The 26896-nt window shown below is 40.6% G+C and overlaps 1 protein-coding gene across 1 annotated transcript in view; it reads right to left on the reverse strand.

The window, feature by feature from the left end:
* LOC309545401 (Fc receptor-like protein 5) overlaps positions 1-26896 on the reverse strand; it is a gene marked incomplete at its 3' end in the record, with an annotated part of 62969 nt that overhangs the window by 35012 nt on the left and 1061 nt on the right. The window contains exons 2-3 of the mRNA XM_082244583.1: positions 9097-9165; positions 6805-6840 (exon numbers count right to left, since the gene is read on the reverse strand). Coding sequence (XP_082100709.1) covers positions 6805-6840; positions 9097-9124 — 64 coding nt within the window. The 5' untranslated portion in view covers positions 9125-9165. The remainder of the gene's footprint in view (positions 1-6804; positions 6841-9096; positions 9166-26896) is intronic.

Here is a 26896-nt window from a genome sequence, read left to right on the forward strand (position 1 = left end):
TTCCATTAATGGGGCGGCTGTGTCCCACACCGCTACCAACACAGCAGAAGGAGCCACCGATGTCCCCGCAGGCTCTGTCCCCCCCTGCAGGGGCATACTCACCCTGTTAAGTCACTCCACAGCTGCCGGGCCTACCCCGGTCCCGCTCGATACCCACACAGCAACCCGGGGTGGCAGCAGCCCGTGATCCCCCATCGAATCACTACACCAGAGATCGGAGACTGGATAACAGCCCCTGTAGCTCCCCAGTGGCCCTGGGCGTGATGGACCACAAGAAGGTCATGCCACTTCCTCAGGTCTGCCAGAGACCCCTGCCCCCCCCTCGTGACACTAAACCCAACAGAGATGACAAAGCTTGCAAAAAGAAGGGTTAAAAAGGTGCCTTCACTAGGCCTCGCTAGACCGTACCCAGCAGCCACCTCTCCTGTATCTATCACAGAAGCCTGTTCCATGACACCTCCATCTTCAGAGCTGGAAAGCTCCCCTTTGGATCTGGCCTGCACATCCTCCCTTCTGTCTTCCTCCACTGGCATGCCAGGCTCACTAGGGCCTGCAGCCGAGGATCCAAGCCACCTACTGCCGTCAGGTGGACTGCCTGGCTGAGGGCTTCAACCCGCCTGGAGATGTCCTCCTCCTCTTCCCCTTTGCTGATGCACCCGCTCCCAGATGTGCCCGGTCAAGCGATGCCTCTGAGCAGGGCCGCAAGCTGCTCTGACACTCTGACTGGCACCCGCTGATGACTCACTCCCTCATTGAGCCGCCTACCTGCAGGGAGGGACAGTAGGTGAGGTGGTCGCTTGCTACAGATTCCACCGCTGCGCCGATGAGACGGATTCCTCCCAGGTGCTTCGTCCGTGGGCCAGGAGGGTCCCCGCAGGGGTTTCCAGTGGGGCGTGAGCTCTAGGGGAGGAATGTGGGCTGAAGTGCTTCAGAGGCCGTGACCTCTGAGCGCATGACAAAACTGGCTCCCCGATGGCTGAGCTGTCTCCTCCCAGCAGAGAGGACACACTCTGCTGCAGCCATGCGGTGCCCCTGGAGTTATCAGGAAAGCAGGGGATCCTCCAGGAAATTTCTTTGTCGTCCGCTGCCTCAGACCTTGCGACCCCACCTCCACATTATTGCTGACCCTCCCTGTCCATTAAAACCTCCAATCAAGGTATGTGCCCCTTTTATACTGAACTCTTGGCAAAACTATTTACTTTAACCCTGTGACTCCTGGACTACCCTGCTAGCCCAGTCATGCCTGCCCTTTGCCTATTTTTTTTTTTTTTTTTGCCTCAGGCCTATCTGATGAACATGTAGTGGCATAGCTGGAGAGGGCACAGCAAGAAGATCATCCAAAAATATCATCCAATTATAAAGATTTGAAAGAGTATGTTTCTACACAGAACAAAAAAGAAGTGATACCACTAGAAGGGCAGTTTGTGAACACTACTACAGTTGGACACTAATGGGACAGATTTTGCATGTTTACATAGAAAACAATCCATGTCTATTTATGATGAGAAGGATGTGGAAGGAGGGGGCTGCTTTCTTTCTAACCTTTTGTAATATGTACTGGTGTATGGAAATACATATTTATCACAGCGGTTTCCATATTTCATAATAATTAAACTTTGTTCCTGTTTATAATGCTGGAAACATGAGAGTATGATGTGATGTTACTTGCTGCTTGAACATTGCAGCACTACATACACCACAGGACTCATCATGTCCAGGAAAGCAAACAGATCATAGTAAGCGGAAGCCAAATATAGAAAACCACCAGATAGTACACTGTAACATTAGCAGTATAGATTCATACAGAAAAAAATTACACCTGCTGGCACTATCTACAACATTTGTGTATAAATACATTGTTTTACAAGTACATTCAATAAGAACTTATAATACATTGAAGTTATTGTAAAGTTTCTATTAAAATAACAAACATGTCATACTTACCTGCTCTGTGTAATGGTTTTGCACAGGGCAGCCCAGATCCTCCCATTCTAGGGTCCCTGGATTGAGCTCCTGGCCCCTCCCTCCTGTTGAGTGCCCCCACAGCAAGCAGATTGCTATGGGGGCACCTTAGCAATACTGCTACTCCGTGTATCCATTCAGACATGGAGCAGTGGTTTGGCCCCTCCCCTCTCTCTCCCTTTTGGCTAACTCAGTTTGATTGACAGCAGCGGGAGCCAATGGCGTCCCTGCTATGTCTCAGCCAATCAGAAGAGAGACCACTAAGGCACTTGCGGACATCACTGGATAGAGAGGGGGTTCAGGTAAGTATTGGGGGGGGGGGGGTGGTGGTGCTGCTGCACACAGAAGGTTTTTTTCATCTTAATGCATAGCATGTGATAGGATAAAAAAAACTTCTGACTTAACATTTCCTTTAAGTGGGACTAAAGCAGATTCATTGTACTGTATTGCATCCTCTATCTTGTCTTTCCTTTTTCTCTCTCTGGCCTCTCAAGTACTTTTCAGGGAAAATACTGTAATGTTATGTAATTGACAAAATATTTCATGATAGTTCTGATTTTGATGAGAGTGGATTGGACATTGGAAAAAAATCTGGAATGGTTGGTTCTGTCACTTTTAGTCCCGGTTCACACTGAGGCGACCTGTGAGGCGACCTGGTCGCCTCACAGGTCGCCTCCCATAGGGAAGCTGGGGACCCGTTCTAATAGGAGCGACACAAGTCGCTCCGACTTAGAAAAAGGGTCCGGAGCTTCTTTGGGGCGACCAGGAGGCGACCGCCATAGACTTCAATGTTATGAAGTCCGTGGCGGCCGATCCGAGGTCGCGCCGCGCTGCTCGCACCGCGACCTCGGAGGTCGCGGTGCGAAGTAGCGTCGCTCGTATGTGAACGGGCACTTATGATGACTTGCTAAAGTTTCTAAAAAGAGAGAAAACAATGAATAAACAATGAGAAACCAATGAATATAAATTGTTTGTCTTTTTTTCTTGTTGAAAACTCACACGTTATATTAATATGTCATAGAATACTACTCATTGTTGATTAACTCTCTAAAGCTATATTAAAAGAGAAGTATGGGTTTTTGTTTTTTTGTTCAGAAATCATACTTACCTAGGTGGATGCAGCATCGATCCAATGCTGCATCTGTCCCCTGCCAGCTCTAAGACTGAGAATTGAGCTATCAGAGACCACTCATCACTCAGTTCTCAGAGCTCCATGGGCAGAGGGCTGGTAACAGTTAGTCACCACTGTCAGCTCTGCCCCCACCACCCCCAGCGCTCACTGGAGCACTAGGCCGTGGAGGGGGTGGAAGCAGTCCAGGCTCCTGGGTGAATTCTGACCATATGGTTGCGATCTTTCTCCAGCCTGAACTGGCTCTGTGACATCAGCCGACAGTGAGCGGCTGAAAACTTGTCACAGGAGTGCAGAATAAACTACAATCCTGTGAACCACAGCAGAAGTACAACCAAACAAAGTTTGGCTATACTTCTTCTTTAAATAAATAGTTATTTTATTTTTAAGTATTAATTCTTAAAGTCCAGCTAAGCTAAGGTTAAAGATATTCTAGGTGCAGCAAAACAAAATATGTGCAATTTTTGTTCTTTCTTTAAAAGCAGCCTGAGTCAAAAAGCATGACTAAAATTCAACTAAAACTAAAATGCATTTTAGCCAAAAGACTTAGGGCTTTTTCACACGGGCGTTCCTTTTTTTTTTGCCCGATCAGGTCCTTTTTTTTTTTTGTAACGGACACGGATGACACTTGTGTCATCCGGTCCGTATGTCCGTTTTTCATCCCATCCGTTTGCGGATGAAAAACTGACATAATGCATGTCTATGTAAATACGGATGTCTGCGGATGACACCACTGACATCCGTTTTTGCTTCCGTTCCGTTTTTTGAAAGGAAGAAAAAATAGGGTTCTCCTCCGTTCAAAAAAACTGAACTGAACTGAACTGACAAAAAACGGATGTCAGAGGATGATCATCCGATGACATCCGTATTTACATAGAGATACATTATGTCCGTTTTTCATCCGCAAACGGATGGGATGAAAAACGGACATACGGAACGCCCGTGTGAAAGAGCCCTAAAATACAACTGAAACTAAAATGCATTTTATCCAAAAGACTAAAATACAACTGAAACTAAATAGGCATTTTAGACAAAAGAATATGACAAAAATTTGACAACAAAATCAACACTGCTATGTCAATGTACGTAGGTTTATTGAGCTGTTCCTTCTCAAACAGACTGGGGTGTATGAGTTGGGCTTCTATTAACACCAAATAACCACTGGTGCTGCTTGCTTTAGCTTTACCTAACTTGCTTTGTATGCTTGCACTAATACCTGACAGCCAAAGATATTAAAGGGACACTTACATTGTGTTAAACTCCTAACAAAGTCAAAATAAAGGTGACCTTCAAGAGAAGAGCTCTTATACTCCCCGACAGACCATGTCTGCTACCTTCACTCCATTTCTGCAGCTTCTTTCAACATTTTTGGCATTTAGCATCATTAGGAGTGTCAGATGCCTGTGTCTCCATCACAAGTTGTGGTTTCTTCCATACTGTATGTCTCTGCAGGTCAGGACTCTGAGGATGGAACCATGGCTCAAAGCACAGCACTACCAGAAGTGTTGAATGCTGAATACACTGACAGGTGCTGAAGCACTTGAAGGAACAGAATATGGAAGACACTGGCCAGAGAGGTGAATATAGGAACTCTTCTCTTACAGGGAACCTTTATTATAATTTTTTCTTTATCTCAGCTTTCATCAAGAAGATGAAGACCACATATGAGATTTTGGGTTAAAGCTGTTAACTCTGTTGTGGTTAAATTCAATAAGACAATCTTAGACTTATCAGACTTATGTTTTTAATAAAACCTTTCAATTTTACAGTATTTCACTATGTGGTACTCTGTTCTTTATTGGAAGCCTTGAGTATGTAGCTGGCTGCCAGCTGCCTAAACATCATTATCTTGATACATAAATAGAGCTGCTTGTTTTAGTTGGATTTCTGATGTTATTAAAATTACTGTTTTTGTGAAACACCAAAAGTAGGGGGGGGGGGTACAATGTATTATTCAGTTCAGTTTACATTCTGTGAGGAGTATTGCATATTCCCTATGTAAAAAATAATCTGATCCCATCAAACCCTACAAGCATAAAGCACTACCTCATTAGGAGAACATTTAAACCCTTTATGACCCTTGGTGGGCAGTCCTTCTCTGGCCTCTGTAATGGACCTGGCACAACACTCTTACCCTTTCCCTCCTCTCCTCTCTCCCCTCGCTTTTCTATCTTCCCCCTTAACGTCCCCCCTTCAGCTCCTCCTATATATGCCCTACCACCCCACTCCCAGCAGTCCACGTGCCGTCACATTCACCACTGCCTCTCCTTTCACCTCCCTTTACCCTTTCCCTCTCCCTTTCCCCATTCTTTAGACACTTCCACTATTCTCACCCTATATTCCACCTGTTACTAAAAGAAATATAGCTCAATGCACTTCATCTGAGGATTACCAACATGCATAAAGCCAGGAGAAGACCCCCAATAGGGTACCTGATAATTTGTGAATTTATCTCCTGCTATTGTTCAGTTAAAATTCAGTGTGTTGGCTGTACTACCCGCAGGTTGAGGGATCGCCTTCATGACCATCTTTATGACATTACCAAGAAACATTCAACCAATGTAGCTAACCACTTTAATGATTGTCATGCAGGTGACCCCCTCAGCGATATCTATACAAGGTGTAGAAAAGACCATATTTCCCAGGAGAGATAAGTTCAGACTTATGTGTAAAAAGGAAGTTTTCTGGATCTTCCGTCTGGGTACATGTAAACCTGTAGGACTAAACTATGAATTGAAAGTGTTCCATTTTTATGAATGAATAAAGTGCAGCCTAGGTTTTTGCTATTGCTGACCCTATTTTTGTTTCCAATTTTCACATTTTTTGGTAATTTGTTCTAAAAATTGGGTTCTATTTATTTTTTATTCAGTCTGTTCTCTATATGATTCTTATGGGGTTTTATATCTTTATATCTGTGTGTATATATGTTAGAGTTTCTGCAATTGCATCCCTAAACAGGGGTGGCATCTGCCAATTATTGGCAGCCTCAAACCAATTGTTTCACACAAATTGTTCCAATCACAAGTAATTATTTCATATATGTATATATATCTCTGTAGTGGACATTTGTATTTGAGCTATGACTAAGTGCTAAGGGAGCATGAAACTTGTTAGCTGGTGATGCTGTTCCCCTCTATTTGTATTTTTGGACATGTTTTTATGGACTTGTTAAAACAAAAAAGGTGATTTTACTGGATGTGCGGCTAACCAGAATTCGTTTTTGCTCATTGGAATCTGTGATGGACTGGGTCAGCACCTGGTCTATGTGTTAGTGGAGGTGGAGTTGAGAGACCTAGAGCAGTGTTCACACACATCTAGGTACTTGATGACACAGCAAACACATTGTAGGTTTGGTACATATTAAATATCATTCTGGAATGTAATTTTATGTTGCAAACCCTATTTTAGATGGGGTTGCTACCTGGCCCTTATGTTATAGGCCTGGTAAGTATTAGGTTAAGCTTGTTACCAATTTAAATGAGGGAAGATATTTTATACATTTTATTGATTAAGATGTTATTAATTTTTTTACAGAAAGTGATCAAAAGACAAACAAATTTTCTCAGGACAATGTAACTGATTTGTTAAAACCAGAGAAAAGAAAAAAAAGCACAATTATGGGTTTCTTGCCTATTTAGACCAATACATATTTTTTAGGCAAAGCACAACAGTGACATTGTCATATTTTCATTATAAATGCATTCATACATTACCTATGTACCAAGTGGTCAAACTCCATGAGAAAAGTACTACAAGAGATAAGAAAAGAAACTTACAGATCTTCAACAAAAAGAACCAGTCTGTGATTGTGAATTAGATGAGTAATTTTGCATTCATGAGCTAGAACCTGAATAGGTTTCTGTACCCTGAATGTGTGCAGTTCTTAGAAAATGAGTTAGCTCTTTAATGGCATAGTACTGCAACTTTTGTTGCCTATTATGGAAATACTAATGTGTAGTTTACACAGACATCTCATATGTTATATTAGTACCACTTATCATTTTAAATGTAATAATACAAAAAATAATAATTTAGACAAGTACATCTGGAATTGAAGTTCCCCACTCCAAAAGGTGGGTTTATTGCAAACATAAATTCTATATAAAATTTAAAGCATTTCAAGGGCTTGTTTCTGCCCCCTTCATTGTTTCTGCCCCTCTTTCATTGCTTTCTTCTTTTAACAAGTATCATGCATCTTGCTACCAATACTTTTTCACCCTGTGATGAATGTCCTCCTATGCACCGCCCCAGAACAATCCACAGTGATCCCTTTCACCACATAGATCTGATTTGCACTCACCAGACTAAAATGTCTTTCTTTCTCAAGAAAAGGCACACAAGCTTAAGCTATATTACAAGGAATCTTCCTCTGTCAACATGAGTGACTGCTTAGGACTTCAGACTGCAGTGTCTCCCCTCCCCAATAGAGTGAAAGCAGGCTCAAGCTGTCTCTCAAGGAATCCTTCTCTGCCTATATGGATGGCTGTTTCCAATGCCAAAGGAGGATGATTTGCTCACAGTGAGAAAATTCTCACATAGTGTAAAATATTCTTATAAAGTAATCTATTAAAAAAAACGTTATATTCACATGTAATAAGTGCATAAAAGCAAGCATCAAGACATGCATCCTGTCTGGTCACCAGTAAACATTGGGGTTGATTTACCTAAACTGGAGAGAGCAAAATCTGGCGAAGCTCTGCATAGAAACCAAACAGCTTCCAGGTTTTATTGTCAAAGCCTAATTGAACAAGCTGAAGTTAGAAGCTGATTGGCTACCATGCACAGCTGCACAAGAGTTTGCACTCTCCAGTTTTAGTAAACCAACCCCTAAAAGTGCTGTGTACACAGGAATTAACAGCTGGCTCCCTCTGTGTGTACTGGGACATTAAGACACCAGCTTCAGGTACTTCCGCCCACACTGTCACTCTGCCTTAATGCATTTTGTTGCTATGGCGACTTCTTCCTCATTCACCTTTGGAATCTGGAACATCCATCCACATAGGCAGAGAAAGATTCCTTAAAAGACAGTGTGAGTTTGATTTCACTCTATTGAAGAGGGGGGACACTGCAGTCTGGAGTCCCGAGCAGCCATCCATGCTGAAAAAGGAGGAATCCTTGTAAGACAGCTTGAGTTTGTGTGCCTGTTCTTGAGAAAGAAAGGCATTTTAGTCTGGTGAAAGTGGGTCGTGTCTTTGTGGTGAAAGTGATCACTGTGGATTATTCTGGGGTGGTGCATAGGAGGACATTTGTCACACGGTGGAAAGTTTTATTTGTTGCAAGATGCATAATATTTGTTCACAGAAGAGAGCAATGAAAGATTCAATTGGACACATTGTTTCTGTTCACATCTGTTTATTGAACATTTTGTATCACCTCTGGGTATGTAAGCACAGGACACCACTGCAATTTTATCTTTATTTATGTTTTCTTTGACACTATGGAGGAAATTTACTAAAACTGGTGCACACAGCATTGGGCACAGCTGTGCATAGTAAACAATCAGCTTTTAACTTCAGCTTGTTTCAATTAAGGTTTGACAATAAGTACGGTGCAATTTGTCATTTGACAGTTCCAAATAGCAAGTCGTACCTCATTGTTGGCAATGGAACCATTCAAATTGCTGCGACTCATATCGTGATGTAATGTATATATGATGTAAAAATAAAAATGAATGCAAAAATAAAACATGATAAACAAAATAAGCATATAGATAAAATCTATCTAATAGGATGATAATTTAATAAAAAATATGAGTTATACTCAATGTAAATCATGCTAAAAATAAAACTATAAGTGGATAAACATGGGACTTATAATATGATGGAAATAAATTATTATTCAATTATGTGGATTATATGAATACAAATAAAACCTAATAACAATAATATTATTAATAATAATAATAATAATAATATCATCTGCTATTTTTATTCACAGTGTATGGGCAATCAGTGGTGTGCATGGTGGAAGCATTATTTCAACATAGATTATAAAAATCAACTTACATGTTAAAACATTTCTGGTTCCAGGCATGTCAGCAGAAGTTAGTAGACTCTTCAGATAAAGAACTTAATCTGTAAGGCAGAGTTAAATATCCTAAACTGTTCATGTTTTCAAGTTAGTTCAACAATTTTCCCCTTTGTTACAACTCCAGTATTTACACATTTATTCAATCCATTGAGTTTTCCATAAGCTTAGTTCATTGTTTACATTCATAGTCATTCATAACACTTTCTTAGAACTGTACTACCATTGAATGATAGCCAGGGAATCAAACCTTAGACATATACAAATTACATCCACACAAAAAGTTAGCTACATTGCTAAAAAATATATTATAATTTTATTGAGTACACAAAACTATACATTGTGGCCATAGTAAGTAAATATTAGCACGCTATTAGCTTAAGAGTTTATGATACCTCAGAATTGTCTTATTAATATTACTTACAATATATTTTCCATGATAACACATACATTTAAAATAATTTAAAATGTGGTTTAAGCACTGAAAAAAACATTTGCTTTTTTGGATGCAATATTGCTTAAAGTAGAAGTTCAGCCTAAATTCAGCTAATGCTAAATCTACTGGCAGCCTCTTTCTGAGACTAATCTATCTAACCCTGTAAAGCAAAAATTGCTATACATCCCTTTTCTGCAGCCAAACCTGTCCAGTCTCCAGTGGCGGATGCTGTGTGGAAGAGACAGCCGACAACGGTTGGGAAATGCCTGGGAAGTGACGTCACCCATAGGCTTACTATGGGGATTCCATTGTCAGCTGCCTCTCCCGCACACACCTACACAGTGAAGCCACCGCTGACAGTTCAGCACGAGACTGGATCAGGACATATTTGAACAACAGGATTTAAATGTGTACACTGAAGCAGTATTACCCACCTCAATACTGGGCACTTTCACCCCCTTCTTTCCCAGACCAATTTTCAGCTTTTAGTGCTCTCACACTTTGAATGACAATTACTCAGTTGTGCTACACTGTTCCCAAATTAAATTTTTATAATTTTGTTCACACAAAAAGAGCTTTCTTTTGGTGTTATTTATTCACCACTGGGTTTTTTATTTTTTGAGATATAAAGGCAAAAAAGCAAAAATTTTGAAAAAAAAAAACAATATTTTCTACTTTCTGTTTTAAAAGAAATCCAAAAAAATCTATTTTTTCATAAATTTAGCCCAGAATGTATTCTGCTTAATGTCTCCGGAAATATAAATCCTAATAAGTGTATGATAATAGGTTTGTGTAAAAGTTATGGAGTCTAGGCTGCGTATCATTGAAAATTGATCAGTCCTGATGTACTGACTATCGAATTTATTGAGGCCCTAAAATGTCAGGACAGTACAAATACCCCCCAAATGACCCCTTTTTGTAAATATTGACAGTCCAAGGTATTTAGTAAGAGGCATAGTGAGTTTTTTGAAGTTGCAATTTTTTGCCCACAATAGTTTGGGTAATAAAGATTTTTCTTTTTCCCCAAAATTGTTATATTAACAAGTTTTTTCTTACACATGGCATAGATAAACTTGCTATAACACCCCAAAATATATGTGTGTGAGACTTTTTCACAGCTTGGCCACATAGAGAGGCCCAACATCCAAGTAGTACCGTCAGGCGTTCTAAAGGCATAAATTACACATTTCATTTCCTGAGTACCTATCATATTTCCGAAGGTCCTGGAGCACCGGGACAATAGAATTACCCACAAAATGAGCCCATTTTGGAAAGAAAACACCTCAATATATATTCTACAAGGCATAATAAGTCTTTTGAACATGTCATTCTTTTTCCAGAAGTTTTTGGAAAATGATGAAATAAAAGGAATCCTATTTTTTTTTTTAAACACAAAGTTGTCAATTTATAAGATATTTCTAACGCATAGCATGTATATAGCAAAAATTACACTCTAAAATACATTCTGCTACTCCTCCTGAGTATGGCAATACCACATGTATGAGACACAGTCTGGCCACATACCGAGGCCCAACTAGTAGCACCATCAGGCGTTCTAAAGGCATAAATTACACATTTCACATTTTTGAAGGCCCTGTGACAGATGTTGATCCCTGAGATGTGGCAGATGTTGACTGGGACAGATGTGGCAGATGTTGACTGGGACAGATGTGGCAGATCACGGACAGATGTGGCAGATAATCATTAACAGATGTGGCAGATGATCATAGACAGATGTTGCAGATGATCATAGACAGATGTGGCAGATGATCACGGACAAATGTGGCAGATGATGTGCATCAGATGATCACGGACAGATGTGGCAGATGATTACAGACAGGTGTGGCAGATGATTACACACAGGTGTGGCAGATGATCACTGGCAGATGTGGCAGATGATGTGCGCCAGATGATCATGGACAGATGTGGCAGATTATCACGGACAGATGCGGCGGATAATCATGGACAGATACGGCGGATGATCATGGACAGATACGACGGATGTTCACTGTAACAGATTATTTTACTGGGACGGATGTATGACAGGTGTTTTCACTGTGTTGGGGACACTGTGTTGGGGACACTAGCTGGGTGATCATCGAGTAAAAAGCAGTAAAACAGCTTAATATTCACCAATCCCTGGCTGTCAGCACAGATCCGCTCTCCTTCTCCTCACTGTGAGCGGAGAAGCAGAGCCGATCACCGTTACAATTGTTGTATTGACATTACATGATGGCTGTAATTGGACACAGCCATCATGTGATCAGGAGGGCCAATCACAGCGCAGAGGACACGTGCACACAGAGATCGCGCACCTGCGTGTGCACGTGGCTGCGCGATCTCCCTCGTTCTGAAGGACATTCAGGAACGTCCACTCAAAAGGAGGAAGCTTCCACCCGGCCGTTTATATGCATTGGCTGGGTGGGAGAAGGTTAAGCTACATAAGAGCCTGCATAGATAATGTTACAGTGGGCAAAAGCATCAGGGTTTTCTCTAATCAGAAGCCGTGGATGACAAAGAAAGTTTGGTGTCTCTTGAGAGAATGGGATAGCGCCTTTAGAAATGGTGATGGGATAAAGTATAGCGAAGCAAGGGCAAACCTAAAGAGAGGTAAAAAAGAGCCCAAATCTGACTATAAAAGAAAAATTGAGGAGTATTTTAAGGGAAACAACTAATGAGAAGGTTGGAAAGGGCTACAACATATTCTTAACTTCAGGAAGAGCAGAGGAGCAGATGCAAAGCCAAACATTCAACTAGCTGAGGAACTAAATAGTTTTTTTTGCACGTTTTGAAGTCACAGATTCTCAGTATATGTTTTTTCAAATGTTAAATCAAAAGGATTCTCTTGAAGTTGGGTCTGAATGACATCACATCTTTTTATGAAGGAATGTGGAGACAGGTGTGACAGGCATTCAAGTCCATGAATACCAGAAAAAGGAGAGGGTCCCGTTGATATCCCGGGGAGGGCTGTTAAGGCCTGTGTTGATCAACTTACAGAAAACTCAATCAATTGTTATCATCAGCTGTTGTACCAACTTGCCTAAAATCAGCTATTATTAGTCCAATCCCAAAAGAAGCACATGTAGATAGACTACAAGTTTACAGTCCGATTTCGCTAACTTCAGTAGTAATGAAATGCTTAGAGAGATTGGTGTTAAAATGTATCAAAACAGCCTTACCAGACAATCTTGATCCCCATCAGTATGCATATAGGACAAACAGAAGCTCAGAGTATGCCACTGCTCTTGCATTAAATGGAACTCTAAGTCATCTCGAGTACCCTGGCAACTATGTAAGAATGCTGTTCATTGAATACAGCTTACATTTAATACTGTAATCCTAGTTTTTTTAGTTGCTAAAATGCTGAAGTTAAATTTGCCTTGTTCTGTTTGCTCCTGGACAAAGGATTTCTTAGTGAATTGTCCACAAGTGGTCAGATTTGGTAAACATGTCTCCTCTCAGCGCATCATTAGCATAGGCGTGCCATAGGGTTGTACTTTGTATATGAAATCCTCTTCTCTACTCGCTATACACTTGTGACAGGACTTCTTACTTTCCAACAAACAGTATCACAAATTTGCAGATAACACTGCCATAGTCGGTCGAATTAAGGGTGGGGATGAGAAGCACTATACGAAGCAGGTTGGTAGAATAGCAGAGTGGTGTGTGAAAAACAACTTGTCCCTAAATACAGGAAAGACTAAGGTAGTGATGTTAGGAAGAAAAGAACTGACCTGGAACAACTTTATATCAAAGGATAATTGGTAGTGCGAGTTCCTTTTTTAAGCTTTTAGGTCACGAGAACTTAATTTGGTTAACGAACGTTAAAGCTGTTACTAAAAGGTGTCAGCAATGTTTACATTTTTTGCTACTTCCTAGGAAACATGGTTTGGCCAAAAACATCCTAGAGTTATTTTATCAGTCCTCTATTGAGCGTATACTGACCTACTATATTATAGCCTTGTATTTTATCTGTACGTTAGCAGCAAAGGCTGCTCTTCAGAGAATCATAAACATTGCACTGAGAAATGTGAGCTGTAAGTTTGTCTCTGTAGACAACATTTACTGGTCCCGCTGTGCTAGTAGAGCCGAAAGGATAGTGAGCAATCTGTCCCATCCTGGACATCATCTTTTTGAAATACTGCCGTCTGGCGGACATTTCAGAAATATTAGGGTGACAAATCATTTCAGGGAAAGCTTTTTTTGTAAGAGCTATTAAGTCTATGAATAAAGTTTTTAAAAATGACAATCAGTAGTAGTGACTAGGCACATATTGTGACAGCTGCTCTTACTGTTCTTATTGGAGGGGGAGTATGATTATTATTTGTGTGTGCGTGTTATTGTAGTTTTTTATATTTAAAAGTGTGAGTAGTTTTATACAATTTCATTGTGACTTGTTGCAATGACAATAAAGTACTTTTCTTAACCAGTGTAAAATGACGCCGGCAGGAACACCACTCCCCCGGGGGCGCGCAATGCAGTGACCGGGGATGAGGCGTGTCCCTTGGGGAGACAATGAAGGGAGGGAAAGACGCTCAGGTGTGCGTTCAACCCTGGTGCAGGTCAGATCCGTCATCCAAGAATAGAAGAAATCCAATTTTGAGACCGCACTCAGGATGTTATGATGAAATCAAAAGTTTCTTTATTCCTCATAAATAAAGTAGACAGACAGTGTGCAAACAGACGTGTCAGGTTGACGCGTTTCACAACGCTGTAGGTCGCTTACTGATAACCACACGATGAGATCACAGAAGTCGGCAAGCATTTGTAGGTAGACAGACAAACGGGAACAAGGTGGTGTAATCATACACACCCTGAACCAATTAAGTTGATGAAGAACAAATGGGAGCCAAACTATCTGCGATGTCAAGGTGAAACAATTATTGACACATAGAATCCCACTAAAGGGAAAACATTGGAATATTGTGAAAAGACATATATAACATTGAGTAAAATCACATTACATAGTAAAGAGTCATAAAAAGGCTGCAATGGGAACACATATAAATATTTCTCCTTGAATTCTAGAGACAAAAAACCATCCAAACAACATGTATATAAACAAATATAGTGTATATAGAATGGTACGATGGACACCATATATATATATACAGGTGCCAAAATTGCACAAAGCAATGTTGTGTTAATATTAAACATAGATATATATATACTAATGAAATGTGAAATAGATTAAGTGAAAGATATATACTTATAATAGTGATTGTGAATGTAATTATGATGAGCAATGAAGAAGACTGAATAAATAAAAATGAGAAATTGTGTTATATATAACGTGCATGAATAATGGTGATATTATATTTGGTGGGTGTGACTCATTGTAAAATATCATTATAAATGTCGTTTTAATTCTAAATGTATATAATAACATCATGTAAATTTGAGATCGATTTCCAATTTTGACATACTGCATATGAGGAACATATGCTTACAGGCTGTTTTGAATCTTTCTCCTTCTTCTAGCCTCTTACCTGTTTTTGGGTTTTGTGCCATTATGTTATTGTATTATATACATTTAGAATTAAAATGACATTAAAGAGTGCCCCCTTGTCCTCTGTGATGACCTTAAAGTGAATAACTCAACACCAAGTTCTCTATATGGACCCCTTATGTATTTGTACACGTTGATCATATCCCCCTAATCTCCTCTTCTCAATAGAGAATCAATTCAGTACCTCTAATCTTTCCTCAGTGCTAAGCTCCTCCATGCCTCTTATCAGTTTGGTTGCCTTTCTCTGCACTTTCTCCAGTTCCCCTATATCCTTTTTGAGAACTGGTGCCCAAAACTGAACTGCATATTCCAGATGAGGTTTAACTAATGATTTGTACAGGGGCAAGAAAGGACTTGTCTTGCTTTGGAAACCACAGCTTGGTATTGCATGCTATTATTAAGCTTATGATCTACCAGAACACCCATATCCTTCTCCACTATGGATTCCCCCAGTTGTAATCCCCCTTGTATGTATGATGCATGCATATTCTTAGCTCCCAAGTGCATAACTTTACATTTATTAACATTAAACCTCTTTTAACCTGTCTCTAGCCCAGAGTACTCGAGTACCTATCTACAGCCCAACAGAGTACCCTGGTACCTGTCTCCAGCCCATCAGAGTATTCAAGTACATATCTGCAGCCCAACAGCATACCCAAGTACCTGTCTCCAGCCCATCAGAGCACCCACGTACCTGTCTCCAGCCCATCAGAGTACCCGAGTACCTGTTTCCAGCCCATCAGAGTACCCGAGTTCCTGTCTCCGGCCCATGAGAGTACCCGACTACCTATCTCCAGCCCATGAGAATACCTGAGTACCTGACTCCAGCCCATCGGAGTACCTTAGTACCTGTCTCCAGCCCATCGGAGTACCAGAGTACCTGTCCGTAGCCCATCAGAGTACCTGAGTACCAGTCTCCAAGCCAGACTACCTGGGGAACTGTCTCCAGCCCACAGAACCCGAGTACCTATCTGCAGACCATCTGAGTACCCGAGTACCTGTCTCCAGCTCAGAGTACCCGAGTACCTATCTACAGCACATCAATGTACCCGAGTACCTGTATCCAGCACATTAGAGTACCCAATTACCTATATCTGTGTACCCATCTGCAGCCCATCAGAGTACCTGAATACCTATCTGCAGCCCATCAGATTACCAGAGTACCTGTCTGCAGCCCATCAGAGTACCTGAGTACCTATCTGCAGCCCATGCCTCATAGATTACACATTGGGGTGTTTGCTTTCCAAAATGGGATCATTTTGTGAGCGTTTCCAATGTCCTGGTGCTCCAGAGCCTTCAAAAGTGTAATAGATCATGAAATTAGATGTGTAATTTATGCTCCTAGAATGCCTGGAGGCGATACTTGGATGTTGGGCCTCTGTATGTTGCCAGGCTGTGTAAAAGTCTCACACCTGGTATCACTATACTCAGGAGGAGTAGCAGAATGTGTTTTGGGGTATGATTTTTGCTATGTACATGCTATATGTTAGAAATATCTCATGAATTGACAACTTTGTGTAAAAACAAATACATTTTCATTTTCTTTCCACATTTTCCAAAAACCTGTGGAAAAAATGACATGTTCAAAAGATTCATAGTGCCTTATAGACTATACGTTGGGGTGTTTGCTTTCCACAATGGGGTAATTTTGTGGGTAATTCCACTGTTCTGGTGCTTCAGGGCATTTAAAAATGTGATAGGTCGTTAGGAAATTATATGTGTCATTTATGCTCCTAGAACACCTGATGGTGCTCCTTGCGCCTTGGGCCTCTGTATGTGGCTAGGCATGAGGAGTAGCAGAATGTATTTTTGGGGTGTAATTGGAAGTATGCATACGTTGTGTGTGAGAAATAAATTGTTATTATGACAATTTTGTGTAAAAAAAAAAAAAATATATATTTCTTAATTTTTCCAAGGATTGTGGGAAAACATTACAACTTCAGAAAAACTCACCATGCCTGTTAGTGAATATACCTTGGAATGTCTTATTTACAAAAAGGGGTAATTTGGGGGGTATTTGTACTGTCCTGATATTTCAGGGCCTCAAGAACTTAGATAGCCGTCGGTACATCAGGTGTGATTAGGTGTGCTCAATTGTAAGGATTGGCACCATAGCTTGTAGATTCTATACCATTCATACAGACTGAATAATATCCACTATTTTTTTTTTTACCAAAGATATGTAGCAGTATACATTTTGACCCAAATTTAGGAAATCAAAAATGACTTATTTGCAAGATTTTATAATAGTAACTAAAAACAAATGTTTTTTTCCCAATATGTTTACTATTTTTTCCCTTATATCGCAAAAAATAAAAAACCCAGTGGTGATTAACCTCCCTGGCTTTATGATTGTTTCCATATTTTAGGTGCTGAAAGCGGTACCATTATTTTGCATGTAATTCCTAAGAACGAGCAGCCCAAACCAACTATTTAGATATGATTTTTTTTTACTGTGCGTTCTTCTTTATAACATCTCGGGTATGATAAAATTTGAAACACAAAATCATAAATTATAATATAATAAATAACTATAAATAAGTTAAAGTATGTATGTATGTATGTATGTATATATATATATATATATATATATATATATATATATATGTGTGTGTGTGTGTGTGTGTATATATATATATATATATATATATATATATATATATATATATATATATATATATAAAGTACTGTAAAACTGCAGGAAAGGGCACTGGGGGGCAAACTAATGTGAATTTATTTTATTTTGTAATGTATCAGTGTGTTTGTGTGTTTTACTATTTGAATTTGCCGCCGGTTCCACCCCCCTGCGAGCGTTACGTCGCAGGAGATGGAAGCTGGGGCACAGAGCGTCGGCAGAAGATCCGGCCGCGGCACACTGTCGGGATACATCGCTGGATCCCGGGGACAAGGTGAGTACCCTCTCTTTCAGGATCCAGCGATCTCCCTAGCGGTATCCCAAGTTTGGCTCGGGATTACTGCTAATGGCTCTGAAATTTCACCCCGAGTCACACTCGGGAATACCGCTAAGGAGGTTAAATACCACCAAAAGAAAACTCTATTTTTGTGAAAAAAATGATAAAAATGTTGATTGGGTATAGTGTTGCATGACTGAGTAATTGTCATTCAAAGTGTGTGAGCACTAAAAGCTGAAAATTGGTCTGGGCAGGAAGGGGGTGAAAGTGCCCTGTATTAAAGTGGTTAATTAACATTTTGAAAGGGAGCTCAGCAATGGGAGGCTCCATATTTCTCTCAGTATAGATTTTCAAAAAATTACATTGGATAATCTCTAGTAGTAGTTACATTCAACTTGCTTTGTTGAAGATATTTCAAAGATTATCCAAGCTACAGCTACGATTATCCAAGCTCAAAACACTTTACCATTAAAGGTCACCAAGAAAGGAGTGGTATTGTCCAAAAACAAGATGAGAGATGTGAAAGTTGTGAAATCAGACAATTTTAGATGCATAATCCCATCTATGGTGTCAAGAAGGCTTCATAGGTGTTAACAAATGGTTAACACCATGTGTGGGTTTGAGTGCTTTGGTATTTTCTTGACACTAAACTGAACTAAAGAAGTGGCATGGATAAGCTTTGCAATGTCTTCTACATAGGATAAAACAAGTACAGTTGAATGTGACTAACTACTGCTTGGCTACACCATGACCTGGAAAAATGATAACCTTAAAAGGCAATGAATAAACTTCTTAAATATATATTTTATGTAGAGCTTAAACATTATGTATTTTGTAATTTTTGTTGTTATTTAAGGAAGTGATGCAATGTTTGTATGAAGCGTTGCAATGTTTTACTCCTTTTTGTAGGATACCCTGTTAGTAATGATGCCTCCAGAACAAACCACATGATTAACTAACAAGCTTTCCTCCAAATGTAATAATTTCAGTTCCACTGTTCCATGTTTGCACAATATAATACCATCAGTCTATTTCTAGCCTAAAATGTAATAGTGTTAATTCATAACGGGTCTGACATGCATACACTTACCGATGTCACTACCTTTTAGAGTGTATATATGTTTTTTTTATTTTATTTTAGAGAGTGGTGGTGTATATGCATGCTTTGTACTTATAGAGATATACAGACACCCTGTTATGCAATTTGGCCACATCCACCGCACAATGCGCTTCATCAGGGGAGGGTGTGGTTGAGTTCCTGCATCTATTCTCTTAGACAAAAAGCCCTGGGTAAATTTATATATTCTTACAAATGCAACCGGCCCTTTGAGGGCAACCATAATGCTGATGCCGCCATCAATGCAATTTAGTTTGACACCCCTGCTCTAGAGCAAAACTCAGACTATAAGAGGAATAAACAACACAAAAGGATTGCTAAAACTGGAGAGTGCAAAATCTGGTGCAGCTCTGCATAGATACTCCAGACAGATACATTGAACAAAATTATAAACGCAACACTTTTGTTTTTGCCCCCATTTTTCATGAGCTGGGCTCAAAGATCTAAGACTTTTTCTATGTACACAAAAGGCCTATTTCTCTCAAATATTGTTCACAAATCTGTCTAAATCTGTGTTAGTGAGCGTTTCTCCTTTGCTGAGATAATCCATCCACCTCACAGGTGTGGCATATCAAGATGCTGATTAGACAGCATGATTATTGCACAGGTGTGCCTTAGGCTGGCCACAATAAAAGGCCACTCTAAAATGTGAAGTTTTATCACACAGCACAATGCCACAGTTGTGCCAAGTTTTGAGGGAGCGTGCAATTGGCATGCTGACTGCAGGAATGTCCACCAGAGCTGTTGCCCCTGAATTGAATGTTAATTTCTCTACCATAAGCCATCTCCAAAGGTGTTTCAGAGAATTTGACAGTACATCCAACCGCCTCACAACTGCAGACCACGTGTAAACTCATCCATGTTTTACCTGACTGCAGTTCGTTGTCATAACTGACTTGAGTGGGCAAATGCTCACATTAGATGGCGCCTGGCACTTTGGAGAGGTGTTCTCTTCATGGATATGTGTATATACTATGGTGCGCTATTTAGGTTTGAGATAAAGTGAATAGAAATAATCGCATACAAAAATGATCAATATATATAAATGCAGTGTGTAGATCAATCAGTGGATAAATCTAATCTCCTGGTTGTAAAAATAGTATATCAAAGTCTATAACAAAAAAGCACCATCAGTCAAAAATCATGAAGGAAAAAATAAATAAAAAATGAATAATAAAGAAAAGTTTATCCATTATTAAGTTCGCTTATGGTGTGCTCTCACCTGCAGAGCATGAAATCAGTGCTTAAAAGAGTCTTAAGAAATCTTCAAAGATTTCAGTGCTTGAAAGAATTTATTAAATCTTCATCCAATAGCAATGGTTTTTAGTTTTGGTGCAGAATGAGTAGTTTGAAAATAATGAAGAATTTGACGAAACTACTCATTCTGCACCAAAACTAAAACAAATTTGGGAAGTATATCAAATAATTCTTCAGAATTTCCAACAGAGCTTTGTTCCAGAAAGAGACATCAGAATCATCGCTGTCGTCACTTTCCATACCTGATGATGCATTTTCCCACGAATCGCTATTGCTCAGTTCTTCAAGTGACTCAGTTTCGCTGTCGCTGTTCTCCAGTTCGTCTAAAAGCGCTTTTGCGCAAAAAGAATGCTTTTTGGACGCTATGGTTGTTCTTAATTTTCCAGGCACAAAGAACTAGAAAAGCACAGGCAGGGCACTGGAAAAGTCACCAGGTGAAATCCTGTGGTGAAATGGCATGATACAGTGTAATCCGTTAGGATAACGACTTTGTATCATGTCATTTGGTTTATTTACATTTTTTAAATTGCCGCCGGTTCCACCCTCCTGTGTCGTGACGCTCGCAGAGAAGGAAACCGGAAGACAGGTGCTGGCATCGGCCGAGCACACAGCGGGAGGACAGCGGTAGGATGGCTGGAGGATGGCGGGGGAGGACGGTGAGGGATTGCAGGGGAAGGTGAGCTTTATTGTGGGGTAATCCTGAGTGTGGCTCGGGGTTACCACTTTTGGTACTGTATATTAACCCTGAGCCACACTCGGGAATACCGCTAGGGAGGTTATTATAATTTATAATTTTGTGTTTAAAACTGTATCATACCCGGGATATCTACTAGACTCTTGTTTGGACAGATTTAAGTGAGTTATTCCTAAGAATTACAGGCCTAAAATATAAAACAACATATTTCCATGCAAAACAATGTACCGCTTTTAGCACAAAAATTTGGACATAATCAGATCGACAGGGAGGTTAAGCACTGATTTCATGCTCTACAGGTGAGAGTATACTATAAGCGAACTTACTAATGGATGAACTCTTTCTTTATTATTTATTTTTTCTTCATGATTTTTGATTGATGGTGCTTTTTTGTTATAGACTTTGATATACTATTTTTACAACTAGGGTATTTGATTTATCCACTGATTGATCTACACACTGCATTTATATTTATTGATCATTTTTGTATGCGATTATTTATATTCACTTCATCTCACACCTGAATAGCGCACCTCCGTATATACACATATTCTATTTATCAAGCCTTTGAGTACTTAAATTGGTGGGAGCTGCAATTCTGTCTTATAGGTGTAGTTAGGTTCTGCAGCGTACCTTTCTCATTGTCTGTTTTTATTGTCTCTTCATGGATGAATCCCCGTTTTCACTGTACAGGGCAGATGGCAGACAGTGTGCATGGCGTTGTGTGGGTGAGCAGTTTGCTGATGTCAACGTTGTGGATTGAGTGGCCCATGGTGGCGATGGGGTTATGGTATGGGCAGGCGTAAGTTATGGACAACGAACACAGGTGCATTTTATTGATGGCATTTTGAATGCACAGAGATACCGTGACGAGATCCTGAGGCCAATTGTTGTGCCATTCATGCACGACCATCACCTCATGTTGCAGCATGATAATGCACGGCCCAATGTTGCAAGAATCTGTACACAAATCCTGGAAGCTGAAAACATCCCAGTTCTTGCATGGCCAGCATACTCACCAGACATGTCACCCATTGAGCATGTTTGGGATGCTCTGGATTGGCGTATATGACAGCCTGTTGCAGGTCCTGCCAATATCCAGCAACTTCGTACAGCCATTGAAGAGGAGTGGACCAACATTCCACAGGCCACAATCAACAACCTGATCAACTCTCTGTGAAGGAGATGTGTTGCACTGCGTGAGGCAAATGGTGGTCACACCAGATACTGACTGGTTTTCGGACCCCCCCCCCCAAATATAGTAATACTGCATATTTTAGAGTGACCTTTATTGTGGCCACCCTAAGGCACACCCGTGCAATAATTATGCTGTCTACTCAGTATCTTGATATACCACACCTGTGAGGTGGATGGATTATCTCAGAAAAGGAGAAGTGCTCACTAACACAGATTTAGGCCCCTTTCACACAGGCGGACTGTTCAGACCCGCCTGTCAGTTTTTTTGGCGGATCTGAACGGTCACCCCATGCATCTCTATGGGGCATCGGATGTCAGCAGAGACATGTCCGCTGACATCCGATCCGTCAAATCTGGACGGATGGAAACCCTATTTTCCATCCGTCCAGCGCATGGGATCGGATGGGATCGGATGTGAAAGAGCCCTTAGACAGATTTGTGAACAATGTTTGAGAGAAATAGGCTTTTTGTGTACATAGAAAAAGTCTTTGAGTTCAGCTCATGAAAAATGGGGGCAAAAATAAAAGTGTTGTGTTTATAATTTTGTTCAGTGTATATAAGACACAAGCTAATGCTGCTCTATATTTATATTTTTGTTTTCAATGGAAGCTGTGTAAGTATCTCAGATTGACTTTTTATTGGACATTTGTAGTCTCTGTACAACAAAACGCAGAATAGGAGACGAGCAACACAAAGGAGTTGATTTACTAAAACTGGAGAGTGCAAAATCTGGTGGAGCTCTTCATAGGAACAGATCAGCTTACAGTTTTTTTTTTTTGTCAAAGCTTAACCACTTCTGGACTGAAAGATTTGCCCCCTTAACCACTTGCCGACCGCTCACTCGAGCTCTACTGCGGCAAAGTGGTTAGTTATCGTCCAGCGACGTAGACCTACGTCGCTGGACTCCTCCCTTTGTGGGCGGCGCACGCGCGCCGCCGAAGGCTCGCTCCTGCTGTATTCATTCACAGCGGGAGTTGGGCCAGGGGAGGAGCGGCGGCGATCGCCGCTGCTCTTCCCCGAACGTCGGGGAATCGAGTATGGAGATCCGCCTGCTTGTGTAAACAAAGTGGGCGGATCTCCTAAGTGACAGACAGTGACAGATTGCAGGGTTCAGCATAGCTGAACCTGCGATCTGTCCTTGTGTCACTCAGTCACCTCCCCCCACACATGTTGGTAAGCACCAGGCATACATTAACCCCTCCCTCTCCAATAAAATTAACCCCTTCCCTGCCAGTGTCATTTTTACAGTAACAGTGCATATTTATAGCACTGATTACTGTAGTAATGTCACTGGTACCCCAAAAAGTGTCAAAAATGTCAGTCAAGGGTCAGATCTGTCCGCCGCAATGTCGCAGTCCGGCAAAAAAAATTGCAGATCGCCGCCATTACTCGTTAAAAAAAAAAACACCAAAAATGACAGAAATCTTTCCCTTAGTTAGTAAATGCAATAACTTTTGAGCAAACCAATCAAAATACGCTTATTGTGATTTTTTTTACCAAACATAGGTAGCAGAAAACAAATTGGCCAAAAATGTAAAAAAATTTAGATTTTTACATTTTTTCGGGGGGGGGGGGGGGGGATTTCATATAAAAAATGTGAAAAATATTGTTATTTTTTCAAAATTTACGCTCTTTTTTTGTTTATAGCGCAAAAAGAAAAAATCGCACAGGTGATCAAATACCACCAAAAGAAATCTCTGTTTGTGGGAAAAAAAGGACGGCGTACGGCGTCGCACGACCGCGTAATTGTCAGTTAAAGTCGCACAGTGCCGAATCGCAAAAAGTGGCCTGGACGTAAGGCAGCAAAATCCTCCGGTGGTAAAGTGGTTAATGACCAGGCCCTATTTTGCGATACAGCACTGCGTTACTTTAACGGACAATTGCGCGGTCATCCGACGCTGTACCCAAATAAAATTGATGTCCTTTTTTTTCCCACAAATAGAGCTTTATTTTGGTGGTATTTGATCACCTCTGCAATTTTCATTTTTTTTTGTGCTATAAATATGAAAAAAAGCGACAATTCTGAAAAAAAGAAATATTTTTTTACTTTCTGCTATATAACTTTCCCAATAAAAAAAAAAATGTAAAAATCTAATTTTTTTATAATTTTAGGCCAATTTGTATTCTGCTACACATTTTTTGGTAATAAAAAATCCCAATAAGTATATTTTGATTGGTTTGCGCAAAAGTTATGGCGTCTACAAACTAGGGGAAAGATTTATGTCATTTTAATTTTTTTATCTATTTATTTTTCTACTAGTAATGGCGGCGATCAGCGATTTTTAACGGGACTACGACATTGCGGCGGACAGATGGGACACCTAGCTGACATTTTTGACACTTTTAGGGGGACCGGTGACATTACTACAGTAATCAGTGCTAAAAATATGCACTGTTACTGTACTAATGACACTGGCAGGGAAGGGGTTAACACCAGGGGCGATCAAAGGGTTAAATGTGTCCCTAGGGGCTGCTTTCTAACTGTGTGGGGGTTGTACTTACTGAATAAACACAGAGACCTGTGTTCCTAAATAAGAGGAACACAGGATCCCTGTGTTCATAACTAACAGAACAGCGGTCTGCTGTGTTTACAATGGCAGACCGCTGTTCTGTCTCCACGGGGAGCGATTGCGGGTGCCCGGCGGCAATCGCAGCTACTGGATCCGCTGATTGGCTTCCCTGTGGCGAATGGGTGCATGCGTGCGCCCACTAACAGTCCCCCAAAGCAACGTACAGTTACGTTGTTTCGCGGGACTGAGCTGACCTGCCGCAGTATACTGCTGGTGGTCGGCAAGTGGTTAAAGGGATTGTAAAGTCTTGCTTTAAAAAAAAAAAAAAAAAAAAAACACAAACTTGTTATGATTACCTCCTCTGTGCAGTTGGTTTTACACAGAGCAGCCCAGATATTCCTCTTCTCGTGTCCCTCTTTGTTTCTACTGGCCCCTCCCTCCTGTTGAGTGCCCCCAGAGCAAGCAGTCTGCTAGGGGGGCACCCGAGCCGAGTCACAGCTCCCTGTGTCCATGCAGACACAGAGCCGCAACCTAGCCCTGCCCCCCCCCTCTTTCCTGATTGGCTGAATGATTTTGATTGACAGCAGCAGGAGCCAATCGTGCAGCGTTGCTGTCTCAGCCAATAGGAGGGGAGTCCCAGGCAGCTTAGACACTCCTGCAACATCGCTGGATAAACATGAGCTTAGGTAAGTATTAAGGAGGCTGCTACACACACAAGATAAAAAAACCTTCTGTCTTCACAAACCCTTTAATTGAACAAGCTGAAGTTAGAAGCTGATTGACTACCATGCACAGCTGCACCAGATTTTGCACTCTCCAGTTTAGTAAAGCAACCCCACAGAGCCAATCAGTAGTGCTGTACTGCAGGAAGCATGCTTATGGAAGGAGAGGGCAGAGTGACAGAGGGATGCACTTATAAATATGATACTTCTCCTTTCACTGTCCAACCACAATCTGGGTGTGGTTGTGAGATTTGTAAGTGTTACTGAACTGTGGCAAGACAGGACTCTGCTGTGTGGCCTAAATAGCTGTGCAAACCTTAGAAAAAATAAAAAATCCTTTGATAGGTAAATTAGCTTACCATGTGATCTGTGTATTTAGCTGTTTTCCTGGAGTTCCGCTTTAAATAGCTTGTGTTGTACAAATGTTGCATTAAAGATTTGTTTTCTCAGCTCAAAAAATATGTATTTTTTTTTTTTTTTCAGAAAAAATATGTAAACCCAACACTTCATATTCCTGAAATGTACCTGCTGTACCATGTACTTGTGTGAAAAAGTATCGTGTTCTCTTTGTATTGATTCCTTTGTGTGAAATCCCTGGTGTTCCTACTAGTCCTGATTTCCTATTAACCACTTCTGGACTGGAAGGATTTGCCCCCTTAATGCCCAGGCCTTTTTTTGCGAATCGGCACTGCGTTATTTTAACGGACAATTGCGCGATCATGCAACTCTGTACCTAAATAAAATTGAATTCTACATAGGATCACAGGTCTCTATGATCATTTCAAAAGCCCATCCCCCCCATAGTTAGAATCACTCCCCTAGGCTCACATTTAACCCCTTGATCACCCACAGTGTTAACCCCTTCCCTGCCAGTGTCATTATTACAGTAACAGTGCATATTTTTTTAGCACTGATTACTGTAGTAATGTCACTGGTACCCCCAAAAGTGTCAAAAATGTCAGTTATGGGTCCGATCTGTCCGCTGCAATGTCGCAGTCCTGCTAAAAATCGCAGATCGCCACCATTACTAGTAAAAAATAAAGAAATGATAAAAATGACATAAATCTTTCCCGTAGTTAGAAGACGCGATAACTGTTGCGCAAACCAATCAAAATACGCTTATTGGGATTTCTTTTACCAAAATATGTAGCAGAATATAAATTGGCCTAAAATTATGAAAAAATTTGATTTTAAATTTTTTTTTTGGGAAATGTTACATAGCAGAAAGAGAAAAATATTGTTTTTTTTTCATCAGAATTGTCGCTTGTTTATAGCGCAAAAAAAAAAAAAAAAAATCGCACAGGTGATCAAATACCACCAAAAGAAAGCTCTATTTGTGGGGGGAAAAAAAAGGACACCAATTTTATTTAGGTACAGCATTGCACGACCGCACAATTGTCCGTTAAAGTAGCGCAGTGCCGAAT

Source organism: Pelophylax lessonae, assembly GCF_965119305.1.
Source record: "Pelophylax lessonae genome assembly, chromosome: 1".
Classification (NCBI taxonomy): domain Eukaryota; kingdom Metazoa; phylum Chordata; class Amphibia; order Anura; family Ranidae; genus Pelophylax; species Pelophylax lessonae.